Source organism: Chenopodium quinoa, unplaced genomic scaffold (assembly GCF_001683475.1).
Source record: "Chenopodium quinoa cultivar QQ74 unplaced genomic scaffold, ASM168347v1, whole genome shotgun sequence".
Taxonomy (NCBI): Eukaryota; Viridiplantae; Streptophyta; class Magnoliopsida; order Caryophyllales; family Amaranthaceae; genus Chenopodium; species Chenopodium quinoa.
Genome location: NW_018745068.1, coordinates 1734991 through 1749309, shown reverse-complemented (window position 1 = coordinate 1749309; position 14319 = coordinate 1734991). Strand labels below are relative to the sequence as shown.

At 40.3% G+C, this 14319-nt stretch overlaps 1 protein-coding gene across 2 annotated transcripts; it reads right to left on the bottom strand.

Moving 5' to 3' along the window:
* Window positions 1–11307: 11307 nt before the first annotated feature.
* LOC110709432 (TPR repeat-containing protein ZIP4-like) lies at window positions 11308–13406 on the bottom strand. Of its 2 annotated transcripts, none has more exons than XM_021887649.1 (3): window positions 13052–13406; window positions 12400–12820; window positions 11308–11864 (listed from the first exon to the last, which is right to left on the bottom strand). In XM_021887649.1, the coding sequence occupies exon 3, from the start codon at window positions 11805–11807 to the stop codon at window positions 11367–11369; it is 441 nt and encodes a 146-aa protein (XP_021743341.1). In that variant the 5' UTR covers window positions 11808–11864; window positions 12400–12820; window positions 13052–13406; the 3' UTR covers window positions 11308–11366. The 2 variants fall into 2 exon arrangements, with proteins under 2 accessions (XP_021743341.1, XP_021743342.1); XM_021887650.1 differs by lacking the exon at window positions 13052–13406 and having other exon boundaries at window positions 12400–12476; window positions 12752–12900.
* Window positions 13407–14319: the final 913 nt, after the last annotated feature.

Sequence of the window (14319 nt, the reverse complement as noted above, 5' to 3'; positions counted from 1 at the left end):
GTGGAGGCGGAGGCTGTAAAGGGAATCAAGACGAAGGATGTAATTTCATTCATCTGGAAAAATGTCATCACTCGGTTCGGGGTTCCCATGTCTATGGTTTTTGATAATGGTCCCCAATTTGAGACGCCTGTTCTCAAAAGCTGGTTAGGTGACCAAGGTATCGCACACCACTTTGCATCAGTCGGCCGTCCACAAGCAAACGTCCAGGTAGAAGCCTTTAATAAAATCATCTCAGACGTTCTCAAGAAAAAGATTGAACGAGCAGGCGGCCTATGGGCGGATGAACTACCACATGTTCTCTGGGCCATTAGGACGACTGAAAAAGGGGCGACTGGAGAAACTCCATTCCTCCTAACCTATGGTGCGGAAGCTGTTCTTCCAATTGAACACTACGAGCCGACTCTTCGAGTAATGTTATATGACGAAGAGGCAAACTGGGAAGCCATGCGCCTGGCATTAGACTCACTCCCAGAAAGGAGGGGCAATGCTGTCTTGCGCCATGAAATTTATCGCCTGAGAATGACCAGATCATACAACAAAAAAGTACACAGGCATCCACTCAAAGTGGGGGACTTTGTACTAAGAAAAATGGAAGCAGTCGGTAGGGCTAATGAGTCTGGCAAATTAACTCCCAACTGGGAAGGACCCTACCGAATCTATGAAGAGGTCAGGGACGGTACCTACCGTCTGGAAACACCAGACGACCAACCGTTGCCTTGAACCTGGAATGTAGATAACTTAAAGAAGTATTATTTTTGAATAATGTAAATAGCCGAGAGCTAGTTAATAAAAGTTTGTTGTTTCATTCAATTTTGTACTAAGAGGGGCATGCCTACTGACAAACAGTCGGCTACTCTCCATGTTTTACTTTTTTTCAAGTCTTGCTTTACGAGGGGCATGCCGCTTGTTCCACACAACCGGCTACTCTCCCATAACATAGTTCACCAAGAACTATCAAAGGCTTATGGCCGAAGTGATCAGACCAGGCGCCAGGCCAACTGATCCAAATATAAGATTAATTCGACCTGTCCCAACATTATAGCAGGCGTCCGGCGGCATCCATCCGGATGAAATTCGTCGCAGTGAACAGCTCCCTTTTGGGTGGAACATTGTTCTATAAAATCATTACACGGCACCTATACGACTGTCTAACCAAGACAACCACGTAGCCGTTTCTCACACAAGGATACCTTTCACTTAACTGACTAATCAGGTCAAACAAGTGTTTGCAGTAACCATCCGTGTCAATTAACCAATTAAACTACTTGGGATAAGAACAGTCGGTACCTTATGAGTTAATAGCCAACAAACATTGGAGAATAAAGGGGAACAACCGGTACCCACCGCTTGAAACCTCTACTACTCAGTCACTCGGCGACTAAGTAACAATCATGTTTACTTGGTCACTCCTTAAAAACTTAGTATGAAACTAAAAAGGTGTTCATATAGCGCCTGTTCACACTAGGTTAAATGTGGCAGGGAACAGCCGGCCTGGACCGACTAGAGTCTCTAGCCTAAAACCAAGGCAGGTAAGAAACCACCTTCCTACTTGGTTAATTTTACAAATGACAGGACCGCCTGCCTAACGGGGATCCAGTCTTTAAAATGGCCGACTGATCGCTTAGCCTGGAAACAGACAACCAGTCGTCCAGGGGCATAGGCGGCGTGACTACCTCGTACCAGTACCAACTATCGGCCATGCAAAACAGTCGGTATAGTATGCAATTGGATATCAGAGTTTCGATACTTAGCAAAATAAAAAGCACAAATTCGAAACATTTTGGCAAAAAGGCGACCTAAAATAATGGTCGCCTGAGTTATATTAACAGCCGTCCATAAAGACCGGCATAAATATTCATAACCCCGGCCCCTTGGCCGGGTAAAAGATACAAAAAGAAGCCGGTCATTAAGACCAGCAAAATATTCAGAACCCTGGCCCCCTGGCCGGGTAAACAGAAACAAACGGCACGCAGGCCGTAGAAAGAAGACAAAAAAGCTTAAGAAGGGGGCAGATCTTCAATAATAGCAGCTGCCGCCTGGTCAGCATTCTTTTTGCTGGACTCGGCTTCAGCTGCATCCTTCTTCGATGCATCCACCCCAAGCGGCACAAGCGCCACTACCGGATCCTCCTCCTCCAACGCCTCGTCCTCAGCAGCCGCCAGGATCTCTTGATTATATCTATCAGAACACTGGCGGTACGTTTTCTCCCATGAGGAAAAGTCGGCATTGGGGAAGAGGCGGCCTAAGTGATAAGCCGTCTTATCAAGGGTTGAGAGAAGAGTTTTAGGGTGTGTTTTGATGTTGTGCATGAGTTTTTAATAGCTTTTATGAGTTTCGGGCGGTGATCTCACTTGTGTGCAAAAGCCGGGATTTATAGGTGTTAGTGAGTGAGTTCGGGAACTAAGGAGGAGGATTATAGAGTATGGACCTTAGCTCGTGATTTGAGAAGCGTGATGGAGCTTGGAAGAGCAAGGGAGAAAGCTTGAGTAAAGGTGAAGCAAAGCTAGAAGAAAGAGCAAAGAAGACAGCAGAAGACAGCAGAACCGCTGCCAGGGCCGCTGGCAGCTGGCCAGGGCCGCTGGCAGCGGGTCAGCCAGAGAGGACGAAGTGTTTTGCTGCTTTAGCCGCTGCCAGCGGGTCCCGAGCAGCTGGCAGCGGGTCTTCCAGATTTCGGGGCCTGTTTTGGTTATTTTTCAGCAGTTTGCTTTGTCTTGGCTCGTGTTTTGTATTTATTTATTATTTTTATTATTGTTTTATGTTATTTAAGTATGGAAACATATATATAGTCTATTTTTATGAAGAGTTAAAGAAGTTAATTAGTGAGAATTAAGTTAGAGAGAAGTAAAAGTTTTCTAGGGTTCTTGGCAAATTTCAGAAATCTTTGTTTTTGAATTAGAATCCATGGAAGCTTAATCTTCCGGATTCTTGGTTAAAGATTGAAGCTTTTGGCTACGAATTGTGAGATTTCTCTTCTCTTTATTATCTATTGAATGTTTATTATTCCTTTGAATTATTTCATAGTTTTCTTTAATCAATTTCTAGGTTAGAATTGTTAGATTCGCTTGCATCTAATTAATCTTTCCAAAGTAGCAACTTTGGGTTATGAATGCATTTTGATTGATAACTTAAAGAGGGAATAATATTATTGAAGAAATTAGACCGCTTGTGTTAATTTATTCAATCCTTGTTGATTTCTCCGTTTATGTTCTTCTTGTGGATGATTTAGAGCGCTTGTCTTAAATTATACATTAGAAAGGGTTAGAAAGGAGCGCTTTGCTATTTCTAACTAGCTTATGAGAATTTAGAATTTAGAATTCTACAACAAGGTGTTCAATAGTGTTTGATTGAAGAGGCTTCTATGATCAATTTGTATGTTCAATTGTGGATTTCGCATAACCAAGACCGTTATTCTCATTGATTGCATACTATTTACGTTCATTGTTCTGATTTAGTTTAATTGTCACCATTGCTTGTCAAAACCCCCTTGTTACTTAGATTACTACGTTCCTAGAGTAATTCCACTTAGGTTTGCAGTTATTAGTCCCTTTTTCCCTGTGGATTCGAACTCGACTCCCCTAACTACGTTTATTTACAGTTAGCTTAGTTGTGATATTTTTGGTTGCATACGACTGAGGCACACCAAATTTTGGCGCCGTTGCCGGGGAATTAAGGCGTTACTTTTTAATTGTTTATCTGAGTAGAATTTATTTTAGGACTGTTCTTAGCTATCTTTTTTTGTTTGTTCGCTAGGGTATGATAAGTACCCGTTCTGCTAACAAAGAAGTTTTGCAGTTTGATCCAGAAATTGAAAGGAATATTTCCAGGTTGCGAAAAGAGGCAAGAACAACCCCCAGTGAATCAACGTACTCCTTCAATATTCAAGAAGAAGAGGAGATGGCTGACAATCGAACTCTAAGGGAACTCACAGCTCCCAACTTGAACCAACAACCGTTGTGCATTGCATACCAGCAGTTGGAGGAAGGTACTAATGTTGAGATCTAATCCGGTCTAATTCATCTATTGCCGGCATTCCATGGCATGAAAGGCGAAGATCCGAATAAACATCTGGCAGAATTTCATGTGGTTTGCACTAGCATGAAACCGATTGGGATGACTGATGAACAAATTCAGTTGAGAGCATTTCCTTTTTCTCTCAAAGATGCAGCAAAGGATTGGTTTTACTATCTTTCCCCCAGGTAGCATAACAACTTGGGCAGATTTAAAGAAGTGTTTCCTTGAGAAGTACTACCCAGCCACTATTTCTGCAAGCCTTAAGAAAGCTATCAGCAATGTGGATCAGAAGGAAGATGAATCCTTGTATGAGTATTGGGAGAGATTTAAGAGATTGTGTGCTAGTTGTCCTTACCATGGGTATTCCGATCAAGACCTCATCCTATACTTCTATGGAGGTCTAACTGATGATGACTTGAGGATGGTGAATGCAGCAAGTGGTGGAGGGCTAGTGAATAAGACTCCAGGAGATGCAACTAGGTTGATTGCAGAGCTAGCAGAAAATTCTAGGCAATTCAGTCAGAGAACTCCCACGCGCCGGGTGAATTTAGCAAATTCGAATACAACTGAGTTAGAGAGTCAAGTAGCTGATTTGACTTCTATGATGCGTGAGTTCATGGTGAACTCAAGGAATCCACAGCAACTGAATGCTTGTGGTTTATGCACCTCCAATGGACATCCCACTGATACATGTCCCCAATCACAAGAGGAGCAGAATGAGCAGGCCAATGCAATGGGTTTCCAAGGGCAAGATCCTCAGAGAAGATATGATCCATATTCAAAAACATACAATCCAGGTTGGAGGGATCATCCAAATTTGAGATATGGGAATTCCCAGGGGAACCAACAACAACAGCAAAATGCTCAAGGCCAGCAGAAATATCAGCAATATAGGGCACCATTAGCCAAACCTCAAGGCCAAAGCTCAAATTCGAGTAATATGTCAACTGAAGAAATGATTAGATCACTAACTTCTAATGTTTCTACTATGCAGCAAAACATGGTGCAATTCCAGCAAGAAACCAAATCCAGTATTCAGAATTTGGAAAGTCAAGTGAGCCAAATTTCAAGTGCAGTGAGCAGACTTGAAGCTAAAGATTCAGGAAAACTTCCATCTCAAACGGAGTTGAATCCTAAGCAACAAGCCAACGCTATTACATTGAGGAGTGGCAAGGAGCTGAAAGAGACTGAAATTGCAACCAAGAGGGCTGAAGAGTTGATTGGAGCTGAAGAGAAGGAAGTGGAACATGAAGCTATAGCAAATCCTCCCACTTTTCCATCTTATGAAACCTACACCACCTTTTCCTGAAGCTTTGAAAGAAACAAAGAGGTATGAGAAAGACAAAGACATCTATGAAACATTCAGCAAGTGTGAGGTAAACATTCCCCTTTTGAATTTAATAAAAAGTGTTCCTCGATTTGCTAAATTTTTGAAAGAACTGTGTACTATAAAGAGGAAGCACAGGTTAGGAGGGAAGGAAAAAGTGAAAGTGAGTGCTCATGTTTCTGCAGTTTTCCAAAAGAAACTTCCTGAAAAATGCAGTGATCCTGGTATGTTTACTGTTCCAGTTACAATAGGGGACACCACTTTTCATAGAGCTATGTTGGATTTGGGTGCATCAATTAATGTTATTCCATATTCCCTGTTCAAATCTTTGGAACTTGGACCTTAACATGAAACCGGGGTAGTGATTCAATTAGCTGATAGGTCAAATGTTTACCCTAAGGGAGTGGTGGAAGATGTGCTTGTGAAAGTTGATGAACTAATTTTTCCTGCTGATTTTTATGTGCTTGATATGGAACATGATAGACAAGCAGTTCCCATCTTGTTAGGAAGACCCTTCTTGAAAACTGCTAGGACTAAAATTGATGTTTTTACTGGTTCTTTAACTATGGAGTTTGATGGGCAAGAAATTGTGTATAACATCTATAATTCCATGAAATATCCTGTTGACACTCATTCTTTGTGTTCCATTGATATCATTGATCCTATAGTGCAGGATGTCTTCGATGTTGAGGGCGAGGATGCGCTCCTCACTTCCATTTCTAATGATTTATCTGCTGATTGTTTGGATATCCCTTTGCCTAATAGTGTGCAGATGATGGTAGCAGAGTTGAATAGCCATTCCAAGCTCCCACTTAGACCACCAGGTTCGACACCTACCCCATTGACAGTGCCTACTGATAAACTCTTACCTTCTGTTTTGCAGGCACCCCAGGTGGAGCTAAAACCACTTCCTGATCATTTGAATATGTGTTCCTTGGTCAGAACGATACTTTACCTGTTATAATTTCAAGCAAATTGACCAAGAAGCAAGAGGACAAGTTGGTGACAGTGCTGAAAGAGCACAAGTTAGCTATTGGATGGACCATTGCAGACATTAAGGGAATAAGTCCATCCACTTGCATGCATCGTATTCTGCTAGAACATGATGCCAAACCTGTGAGGCAACCTCAGCGTCGCCTGAATCCTCCCATGATGGAAGTGGTAAAGAAGGAGATCATAAAATTATTGCAAGTAGGAATGATATTTCCTATATCTGATAGTAAATGGGTCAGTCCTACGCAGGTGGTTCCTAAGTAAAGTGGTGTGACTGTGGTAGAAAATCAACAGGGTGAAATGGTTCCTACTAGAGTTCAAAATGGTTGGCGAGTTTGCATTGATTATCGTAGGTTGAATGCAGTAACTAGGAAAGACCATTTCCCTTTACCTTTTATTGACCAAATGATCGAAAGACTTGCAGGGAAATCTTATTACTGTTTCCTTGATGGGTATTCTGGGTACTTTCAAGTGCCCATTGTACCTGAAGATCAAGAGAAGACAACTTTTACATGTCCTTTTGGCACATTTGCGTATCGACGTATGCCTTTTGGACTATGTAATGCACCTGCAAACCTTTCAGCGATGCATGATGAGCAATCTTTTCTGAGTTCGTTGAGCATTTCATGGAAGTATTTATGGATGATTTCACTGTTTATGGTGATTCTTTTGATAAATGCTTGCATCACTTATCTATGGTCCTTAAAAGATGTATTGACTCTAACCTCGTCCTAAATTCTGAGAAATGTCATTTTATGGTCCAACAGGGCATTGTGTTAGGTCATGTAGTCTCTTCTAGAGGTATGGAGGTTGATAAGGCTAAGATTGATACTATTCAGTCTCTTCCTTATCCTACTAATGTGCGTGAAGTGCGTTCTTTCTTGGCCATGCAGGTTTCTATCGTAGGTTCATTGAGGATTCTCAAAGCTTGCGAATGCTATGTGCAAATTGCTGCAAGAAATATGTGAAATTCCACTTTGATGATGATTGCAAGAAGGCTTTCGACGAATTGAAGGCTAAGCTCATTTCTGCCCCTATCATTCAAGCCCCAGATTGGTCTCTACCATTTGAGATAATGTGTGATGCGAGTGATTATGCAGTTGGAGCTGTGTTAGGCCAGAAAGTAGGGAGGGCATCTCATGTGATCTATTATGCCTCAATGACCCTCAATTCAGCCCAACGAAACTACACTACCACAGAAAAAGAGTTGTTAGCTGTAGTATTTGCTCTAGAAAATTTTCGATGTTATTTGCTTGGTACTAAAGTAATTGTTTTTCACTGATCATGCAGCTCTTCGCCACTTGATGACGAAGAAAGAAGCCAAACCAAGACTAATAAGATGGATTCTGCTCTTATGTGAGTTTGAGTTGGAAATCAAGGACAAGATAGGCGCGGAAAATCTAGTTGCTGATCATTTGAGTCGTTTGTCCCATATTGTTGATCAACCATCATTTCCATACCAATTCCTAGGAGAATTTCCGGATGAATCTTTATTTGCTCTTAAGGATTTGCGGCCTTGGTTTGCTAACATTGTGAATTTTCTGGTTTCTCAACAGTTTCCTCCAGGTTTCACAAAGTCTCAAAAGGACAAGCTTCGAAATGATGCGAAGTACTATGCATGGGATGATCCATACTTGTGGAAGTTCTGCTCCTATCAAATCATTCGCAGATGCATTCCCGAAAATGAGGTGATCCCTATTCTCACCTTCTGTCATTCTCATGCTTGTGGCGGACACTTTGGAGCCAAACGCACAGCAAGGAAGGTTCTCGACTGTGGTTTTTACTGGCCAAGTTTGTTTCGAGATTCCTATGGATTTTGTAAATCTTGTGATAATTGCCAGAGAGTAGGTAACATTTCCCAGAAAAGTGAAATGCCCCAATCCTCTTTACTATATTGTGAAATATTTGATGTTTGGGGTATAGATTTCATGGGACCATTCCCTATTTCTCACGGTTTTACTTATATACTTCTTGCTTGTGATTATGTGTCGAAGTGGGTGGAAGCAATACCCACTAGGACTGACGATTCTAAAGTGGTTTCAGGTTTTATCAAATCTTACATATTTTCTAGGTTTGGAATCCCGAGGGCGTTGATAAGTGACCGAGGAACGCACTTTTGCAACCGTACAGTGGGTGCTATGTTGAGGAAGTACTCCGTTCACCACAAAATCTCCACGGCTTATCACCCACAAACCAATGGGCAAGCCGAGGTGTCCAATAGAGAGGTGAAGTCAATTCTGCAGAAAAACGGTGAATCCGGATAGGAAGGATTGGAGTTTGAGGTTGGAGGATGCTCTATGGGCGTACCGCACCGCATACAAAACACCTATCGGGATGTCCCCTTACCGCCTTGTCTTCGGAAAACCGTGCCATCTTCCGGTTGAGCTTGAGCATAAAGCATATTGGGCGGTTAAGTCATTTAACATGCAATTGGATGAAGCGGGTGAACATCGGAAATTGCAACTCCAAGAACTAGAGGAGATCCGGCTTGAGTCCTATGAGAATGCCGATACTTATAAAGCAAAGACCAAGCTATGGCATGATCGAATGATCACGCGGAAGGAGTTCAAAGTCGGTGACAAAGTACTCCTATATCAATCCCGACTTAGATTATTTCCGGAAAACTTCGGTCCCGTTGGGAGGGCCCTTTTCAAGTGGTGAACGTATATCCGCATGGAGCAGTTGAAATTCAAAGCCTCGAGACCGATAAGGTTTTCAAAGTCAGCTCGGTTTTTTTACTTTGAGTGTTCTTAATTTAGGTCCGCAGGAGGAAGAAGTATGGTGTCAAAGACTTGGTTGGGCCTAAGGGTGATTTCATTGTCAGGGTAGAGATTGATCAACTAACTGAACAATTGGTAATTATCAATGAGTATGTTTTGAATATCCTGATAGTGCATACAAGGTGTTTGATAAATTGCTTGTTAGAAAATGCTTGGTAATTATTTGTCGTTTGAGGAATGCTATCACATGGAATTGAACAAGGGACTATTAATGCTGATCAAATGATTACTCGGCTTAAGGAGAATGTAGTTGGTAGAATTAGATGTTTGCCATGTAAAATGAGTACTAAAAACAGAAGTTGGTTTGATAATATGTGATGTATAAGTTTATTTAGCTGCTTGTTTTGATAATATGTGATGAGCAACAATAATAAGTTAGTTGCTCATTTGTCAAATGAGCAAATACTTAGTTGCTAATATCACAAATGAGCATTGAGTTATTTGCTCATTTGACAAATGAACATTCAATTATTTGCTCATTTGACAAAAGATCAAAGAATTGTTTGCTTATTTCACAAATGAGCATTGAGTTCCTATGCACAAGCCCCACCCCCTTCTTCTTGGTCTGTTTCCTGCACACCAACCACACTCCCTTCTTCCACTTCCCTCCACAAACCTATCCCCTTGCCCCTTCATCTTTCTGCTTGCTGTTCTGATTTCAGAAACTGGTTTCAGTTCTAATTTTAGATTATGAAATTATTGTGTGTGTGTGTGTGTGTGTGTGTGTGTGTGAGTGAGTGTAAGAGTGTATGTGTAAGTGTGTGTGTTTGCTCCTGGCCGTGTACATTCTTATTTAAGAATCTAATATCAGTTCTAATTATTGAGAGTGTGTGTGTAAGTGTGTTTAATGGGGTGCATATTTACTTGTTACTAATTTACTTGATAATACTTCCTAGTAGTAGTTGTGTTGGGTGAGCATGTGTTGGGTAATTTGTGAGCTATGGTGGCTTTTGTAGTAATAATGGAGGCATTTCAGTTTCTACATGTGATTCTTTTCCTCTGCTTCTATGAGAGGGTGTTGATATTTATCAAAAACCTATTAGCTCAAGTGGTAGAGCACTATGCAAATGCATAGATGATGTAGGTTCGAATCCTACATAGGCTGTATTTATAAATAACTATATAAAAAAAAACCTTAAAAAAAAACTTGATAATCTCTCCTTTTCTGCTCAACTATGCTTTGTTCAATACTTTTTCTTTATATATGCACAGAAGATTAAACCACTCAGAAGAACTAAATTAATATGTATGTATCCCTCAGCTAATTCACAAATAGAAGTTATCACAGACGACATTTGCAGTATTTCAGGTATACTTTCTGCCTGCCTGGCATTATAAGCTGCTTGTAGGTTTCTCAAATGCTGAAGAACCCTATTATCCTGCAATCCTGAGCTCTGAAGTAGCTTCTCTTACAGTTTCAAGTGAAGTACTTTTCAGATTATCTACTAATTCCTTTACATGAGCCTCAAATCTTGCAGCAACCCCATTTTGATAATCTTGGAGGATTATGAGTAGGAACTCCAATCTTGTAACAGGGGATATGCAACTGAAATTGTAATGTTTAAACATGGCATATCAATTTAAAACCTTCTTCAAATTCTCAAAACCACCCATTATTTTTCTCTAATATCCCCAAATATACCCCTTTTAGGTTTCTGAGTTGCTAGACCAATTGAGTGTAGTTTGCTCATTTCTTTGCTCACACTACAAACTTGTGTCTCCACATTACATAAATGAACCTACGTGGGATTCGAACCCACATCTTTTGTGCATTTGCACAATGCTCTACCCTTGAGTTAGTAGGCTAATGTATTTAAAACATTCAAACACACTCACAAATGAGCATTAAATTTGACAAAATGAGCAAGAATCATTTGCTCATTTGACAAATGAGCATTAAATAGTTTGCTCATTTGACAAAGAGCATTGAATTTTTTTGCTCATTTGATAAATGAGCAAAAATTATTTGCACATTTTTGCTCATTTGATAAATGAGCAAAAATTATTTGCACATTTTTGCTCATTTGATAAATGAGCAAAAAATTATTTGCTTATTTGACAAATGAACAAAAATTATTTAATGCTCATTTAAATGAGCAAATAATTGTTTGCTCATATGGTAAATGAGCAAAAAATTATATGCTCATTTGATAAATGAGCAAAAAATTATTTGCACATTTGTCAAATGAGCAAATAATTAGTTGCTCATTTGTCAAATGAGCAAACATTTCTTTAATCATTCATTTGTCAAATAGTTAGTTGTTTCTTTCTGTGTCCCTGTCAATCTTAACATTATAGAATTCAGCTGCCAAAGCCAAAAATTCTTCACAAAATTCATAACTTTCTTCCACCCCTACTCGTGTCCCTGCATTCCATGCTTTTGCTGCAATCCAGTTTCGTTCTCGCCTTCCAACCTCGCCTTTCCCAAAGAAATTATCATGCCCTAGCTTAGTCATCCTAGTTTGGGCTCTCTTCATATATTTCAAGACATCAAGCTCATGACCAGATTCTTGAACAAGGATTGCCAGAGTGGTGCGGATCACAACTATCTCAGCTACTGGCATTGGTTTTCCAGATGTGTAGATGTTGAGGAGATCATGCAAAGAGAAAACAGCAACTTCAAGTGCACGACATGCAACAGCTTCATGTGCTGCAAGTGAAAGGAATTCTGTAGTGAAGTCAGTGCAGCCCATCATAGCTTAAATTTGAGTTATAGCAGTAGCGTGGTCATTCTCTTGCAAGTATATCTTGAACTGCTCACAAATCAGAAGAGAAAAAAACTACTACAGTGAGGCCATGATAGAATGAAATAAGGTTTCTTCTGTCCATATAAACAAAAGCAAGCAAAACGTACAATACCTTCAGAAATCAAAATCTATATCCATATTTCATACTACTTTAACAGCCACAACAAGCGACACTTGAAAAGTTGAAAGCATTATGCAGAGTTATTTACCTCAAAAACTACATTCCACTTCAGAAAAAGCTGGATTTCTTTCAATTGAAAATTTCACACTTTCTAAAACTAACAAATTAGACTTTTAGTAAAATTATGAAATATACTTTATAAAAGTTGTTGGGAAAAAGTCACAAATATTTCAAATTGCAATCTGCTTGTTTCATAGAGCAAGATCTCCAATATTATCCCTTCCCCATACAAGGTATGTCCAAAAGGACCAGAGCAACATCCATAACATTCAATCATCAGATGATTCAAACAGCTAAACAAGGATATAGAAATATCATATTATTGGACAAGATTTACAACTAAAAATATGAACCACTGACCAGGTCTTCCCAGAAGCGCCTAGAAACAGCCTTCTTGAATCGGATGATCCACTTGCCACCATTGCAGTTACAGAATCCTAATAAGGTATAACCACAACAACCACAATGAAAGACCACAGGAAACCTGGAAGACCATTACCACGAACAATAAAAAAGCACAACAACAACGACACCAATTATCCTTAATTCAATCTACATTACTTGACTGTCGAGCACAACAACAACGACACCAACAATAAAAAAAATGCCACAAAAAATCGCCCAACAAAACCACACATAAATCGCACAAAAAAAATGGTAAAATGACGAAAAAAAATCAAACAATAATAATCAAGAGTAGCGCTGAAATTACCTAATATCGCTGAAATTCGGACACTAAAATCGCTGAAATTCCAGCCCTAAAATCGCCAAACTTTGAACCCTAAAATTGCCGAAAATAAATGAAAATCAAAATATGAAAATGAAAAAATCGACTTTAACTCATGCGAAATTCATGAAAATCAATCAGAAAATCGCATAAATCAAATCGCAAAAATCAAATCACAAAAATCGCAAAAAATAAAATCGCAATCAACTCGAAAAATCGCAAAATCTACTTGAACATCATGCGTTTTTCATGAAAATTTCAACAAAATCGAAAAAAAAAACGTACCTGAATTGAGCAATTTAGGTTGTTTATGCAGAATTTGAACAAAAATTCTTCAATTTGCAGCAATTTGTGTTCAATTTTGGAATTTGAGGAGAGAGAAAGACAAGAGGTTTGAAAGTTTGAGGAGAAAGAGATGTTGAACATGAAAGTCAAGAAGAATAGCAAAGAGAGAAGGAGGTGTAATTCAAATTCAGAAAATTACGAAAATGCCATTACTATGTTTCTTTTGGATGGTTAGATTCAATTTGATCAATGGTCTAGATTTGTTTTCATATAAATTAGAGTTCTCACATAAGGGGTGTGGTCTATATATATGTTGGGTTTCGTAGTGACCCTCACTACGCGGAAAGAAACCCGCCAAGACCCGCCCCCATAATAAATGCAATTAGCAAGAAAAACATAATTAAAACACAAGAAAGGATAAAAGATTATACCTTTGACGCGTGCTTCGCTCAACTATGAGCTCTTACTTGAACCCCGAAAATACGAGGTCTCCAACGGGATCGTACCCTCGAACCCGACCCGAGCATCCTAAGTCTCGAAGGTTAGTCGAGACCCGGACAAATAAAACTATGAGTTTTACGAATCAAGGTTTACTCAAATCAAGAGTTGCCTTTTAATTCCACTCAAGGTTGTGTTTTTCCCAATACCCATGCCTTTGGTATATATAGGGAAATGCACTCTTGATTTCCAATCTTCCACCAATGTGGGAGAGTTGGTAAAATCAATAATTTATTTAATTCTAAATTAAATAAATAATCAACTTAATCACATTGCGACAAGTGGCATGATCATATGCAAATGAGTGATGGCCAAGGTTAGGAGGGGGGGACCATAGCCTTGCTCCCCAAGGCTTTGCTTGGCCCCACACCCACACACAAACCGCCTCAATGGGGCTGTGCTGGTTGCCAGCTAGCACCAGCTAGCAGCCTCGCATCCCAGCTAGCCAGCGCTTGCTGGTGCTGGGTGATGCTTGGCGCTGGTGCTGCGTGCTAGTGTTGTGTTGTGCTAGCATGCTGGCACTGGCCCAGCACTCCCACGTAATATCTCTCACACACACGCTGTTACGCATAGCCATGCCAGCTAAGGCCACGCACTTGCTAGCAGCGCACACCCAGCACACTTCTCGCCCATACGCACTTGCTAGCAGCGCACACCCAGCACACTTCTCGCCCATACGCACACGCACCACATGCATGCGCACCAACACGCATACGCACCACACGCACTGCTAGCCTAGCCAGAGTGACTAAGCACGCAAGGGCCTAGCA

What these genes read in the sequence shown, in the direction of transcription:
- LOC110709432 (XM_021887649.1), bottom strand. Translation starts at nt 11,807, where the DNA reads ATGATGGGCTGCACTGACTTCACTACAGAATTCCTTTCACTTGCAGCA.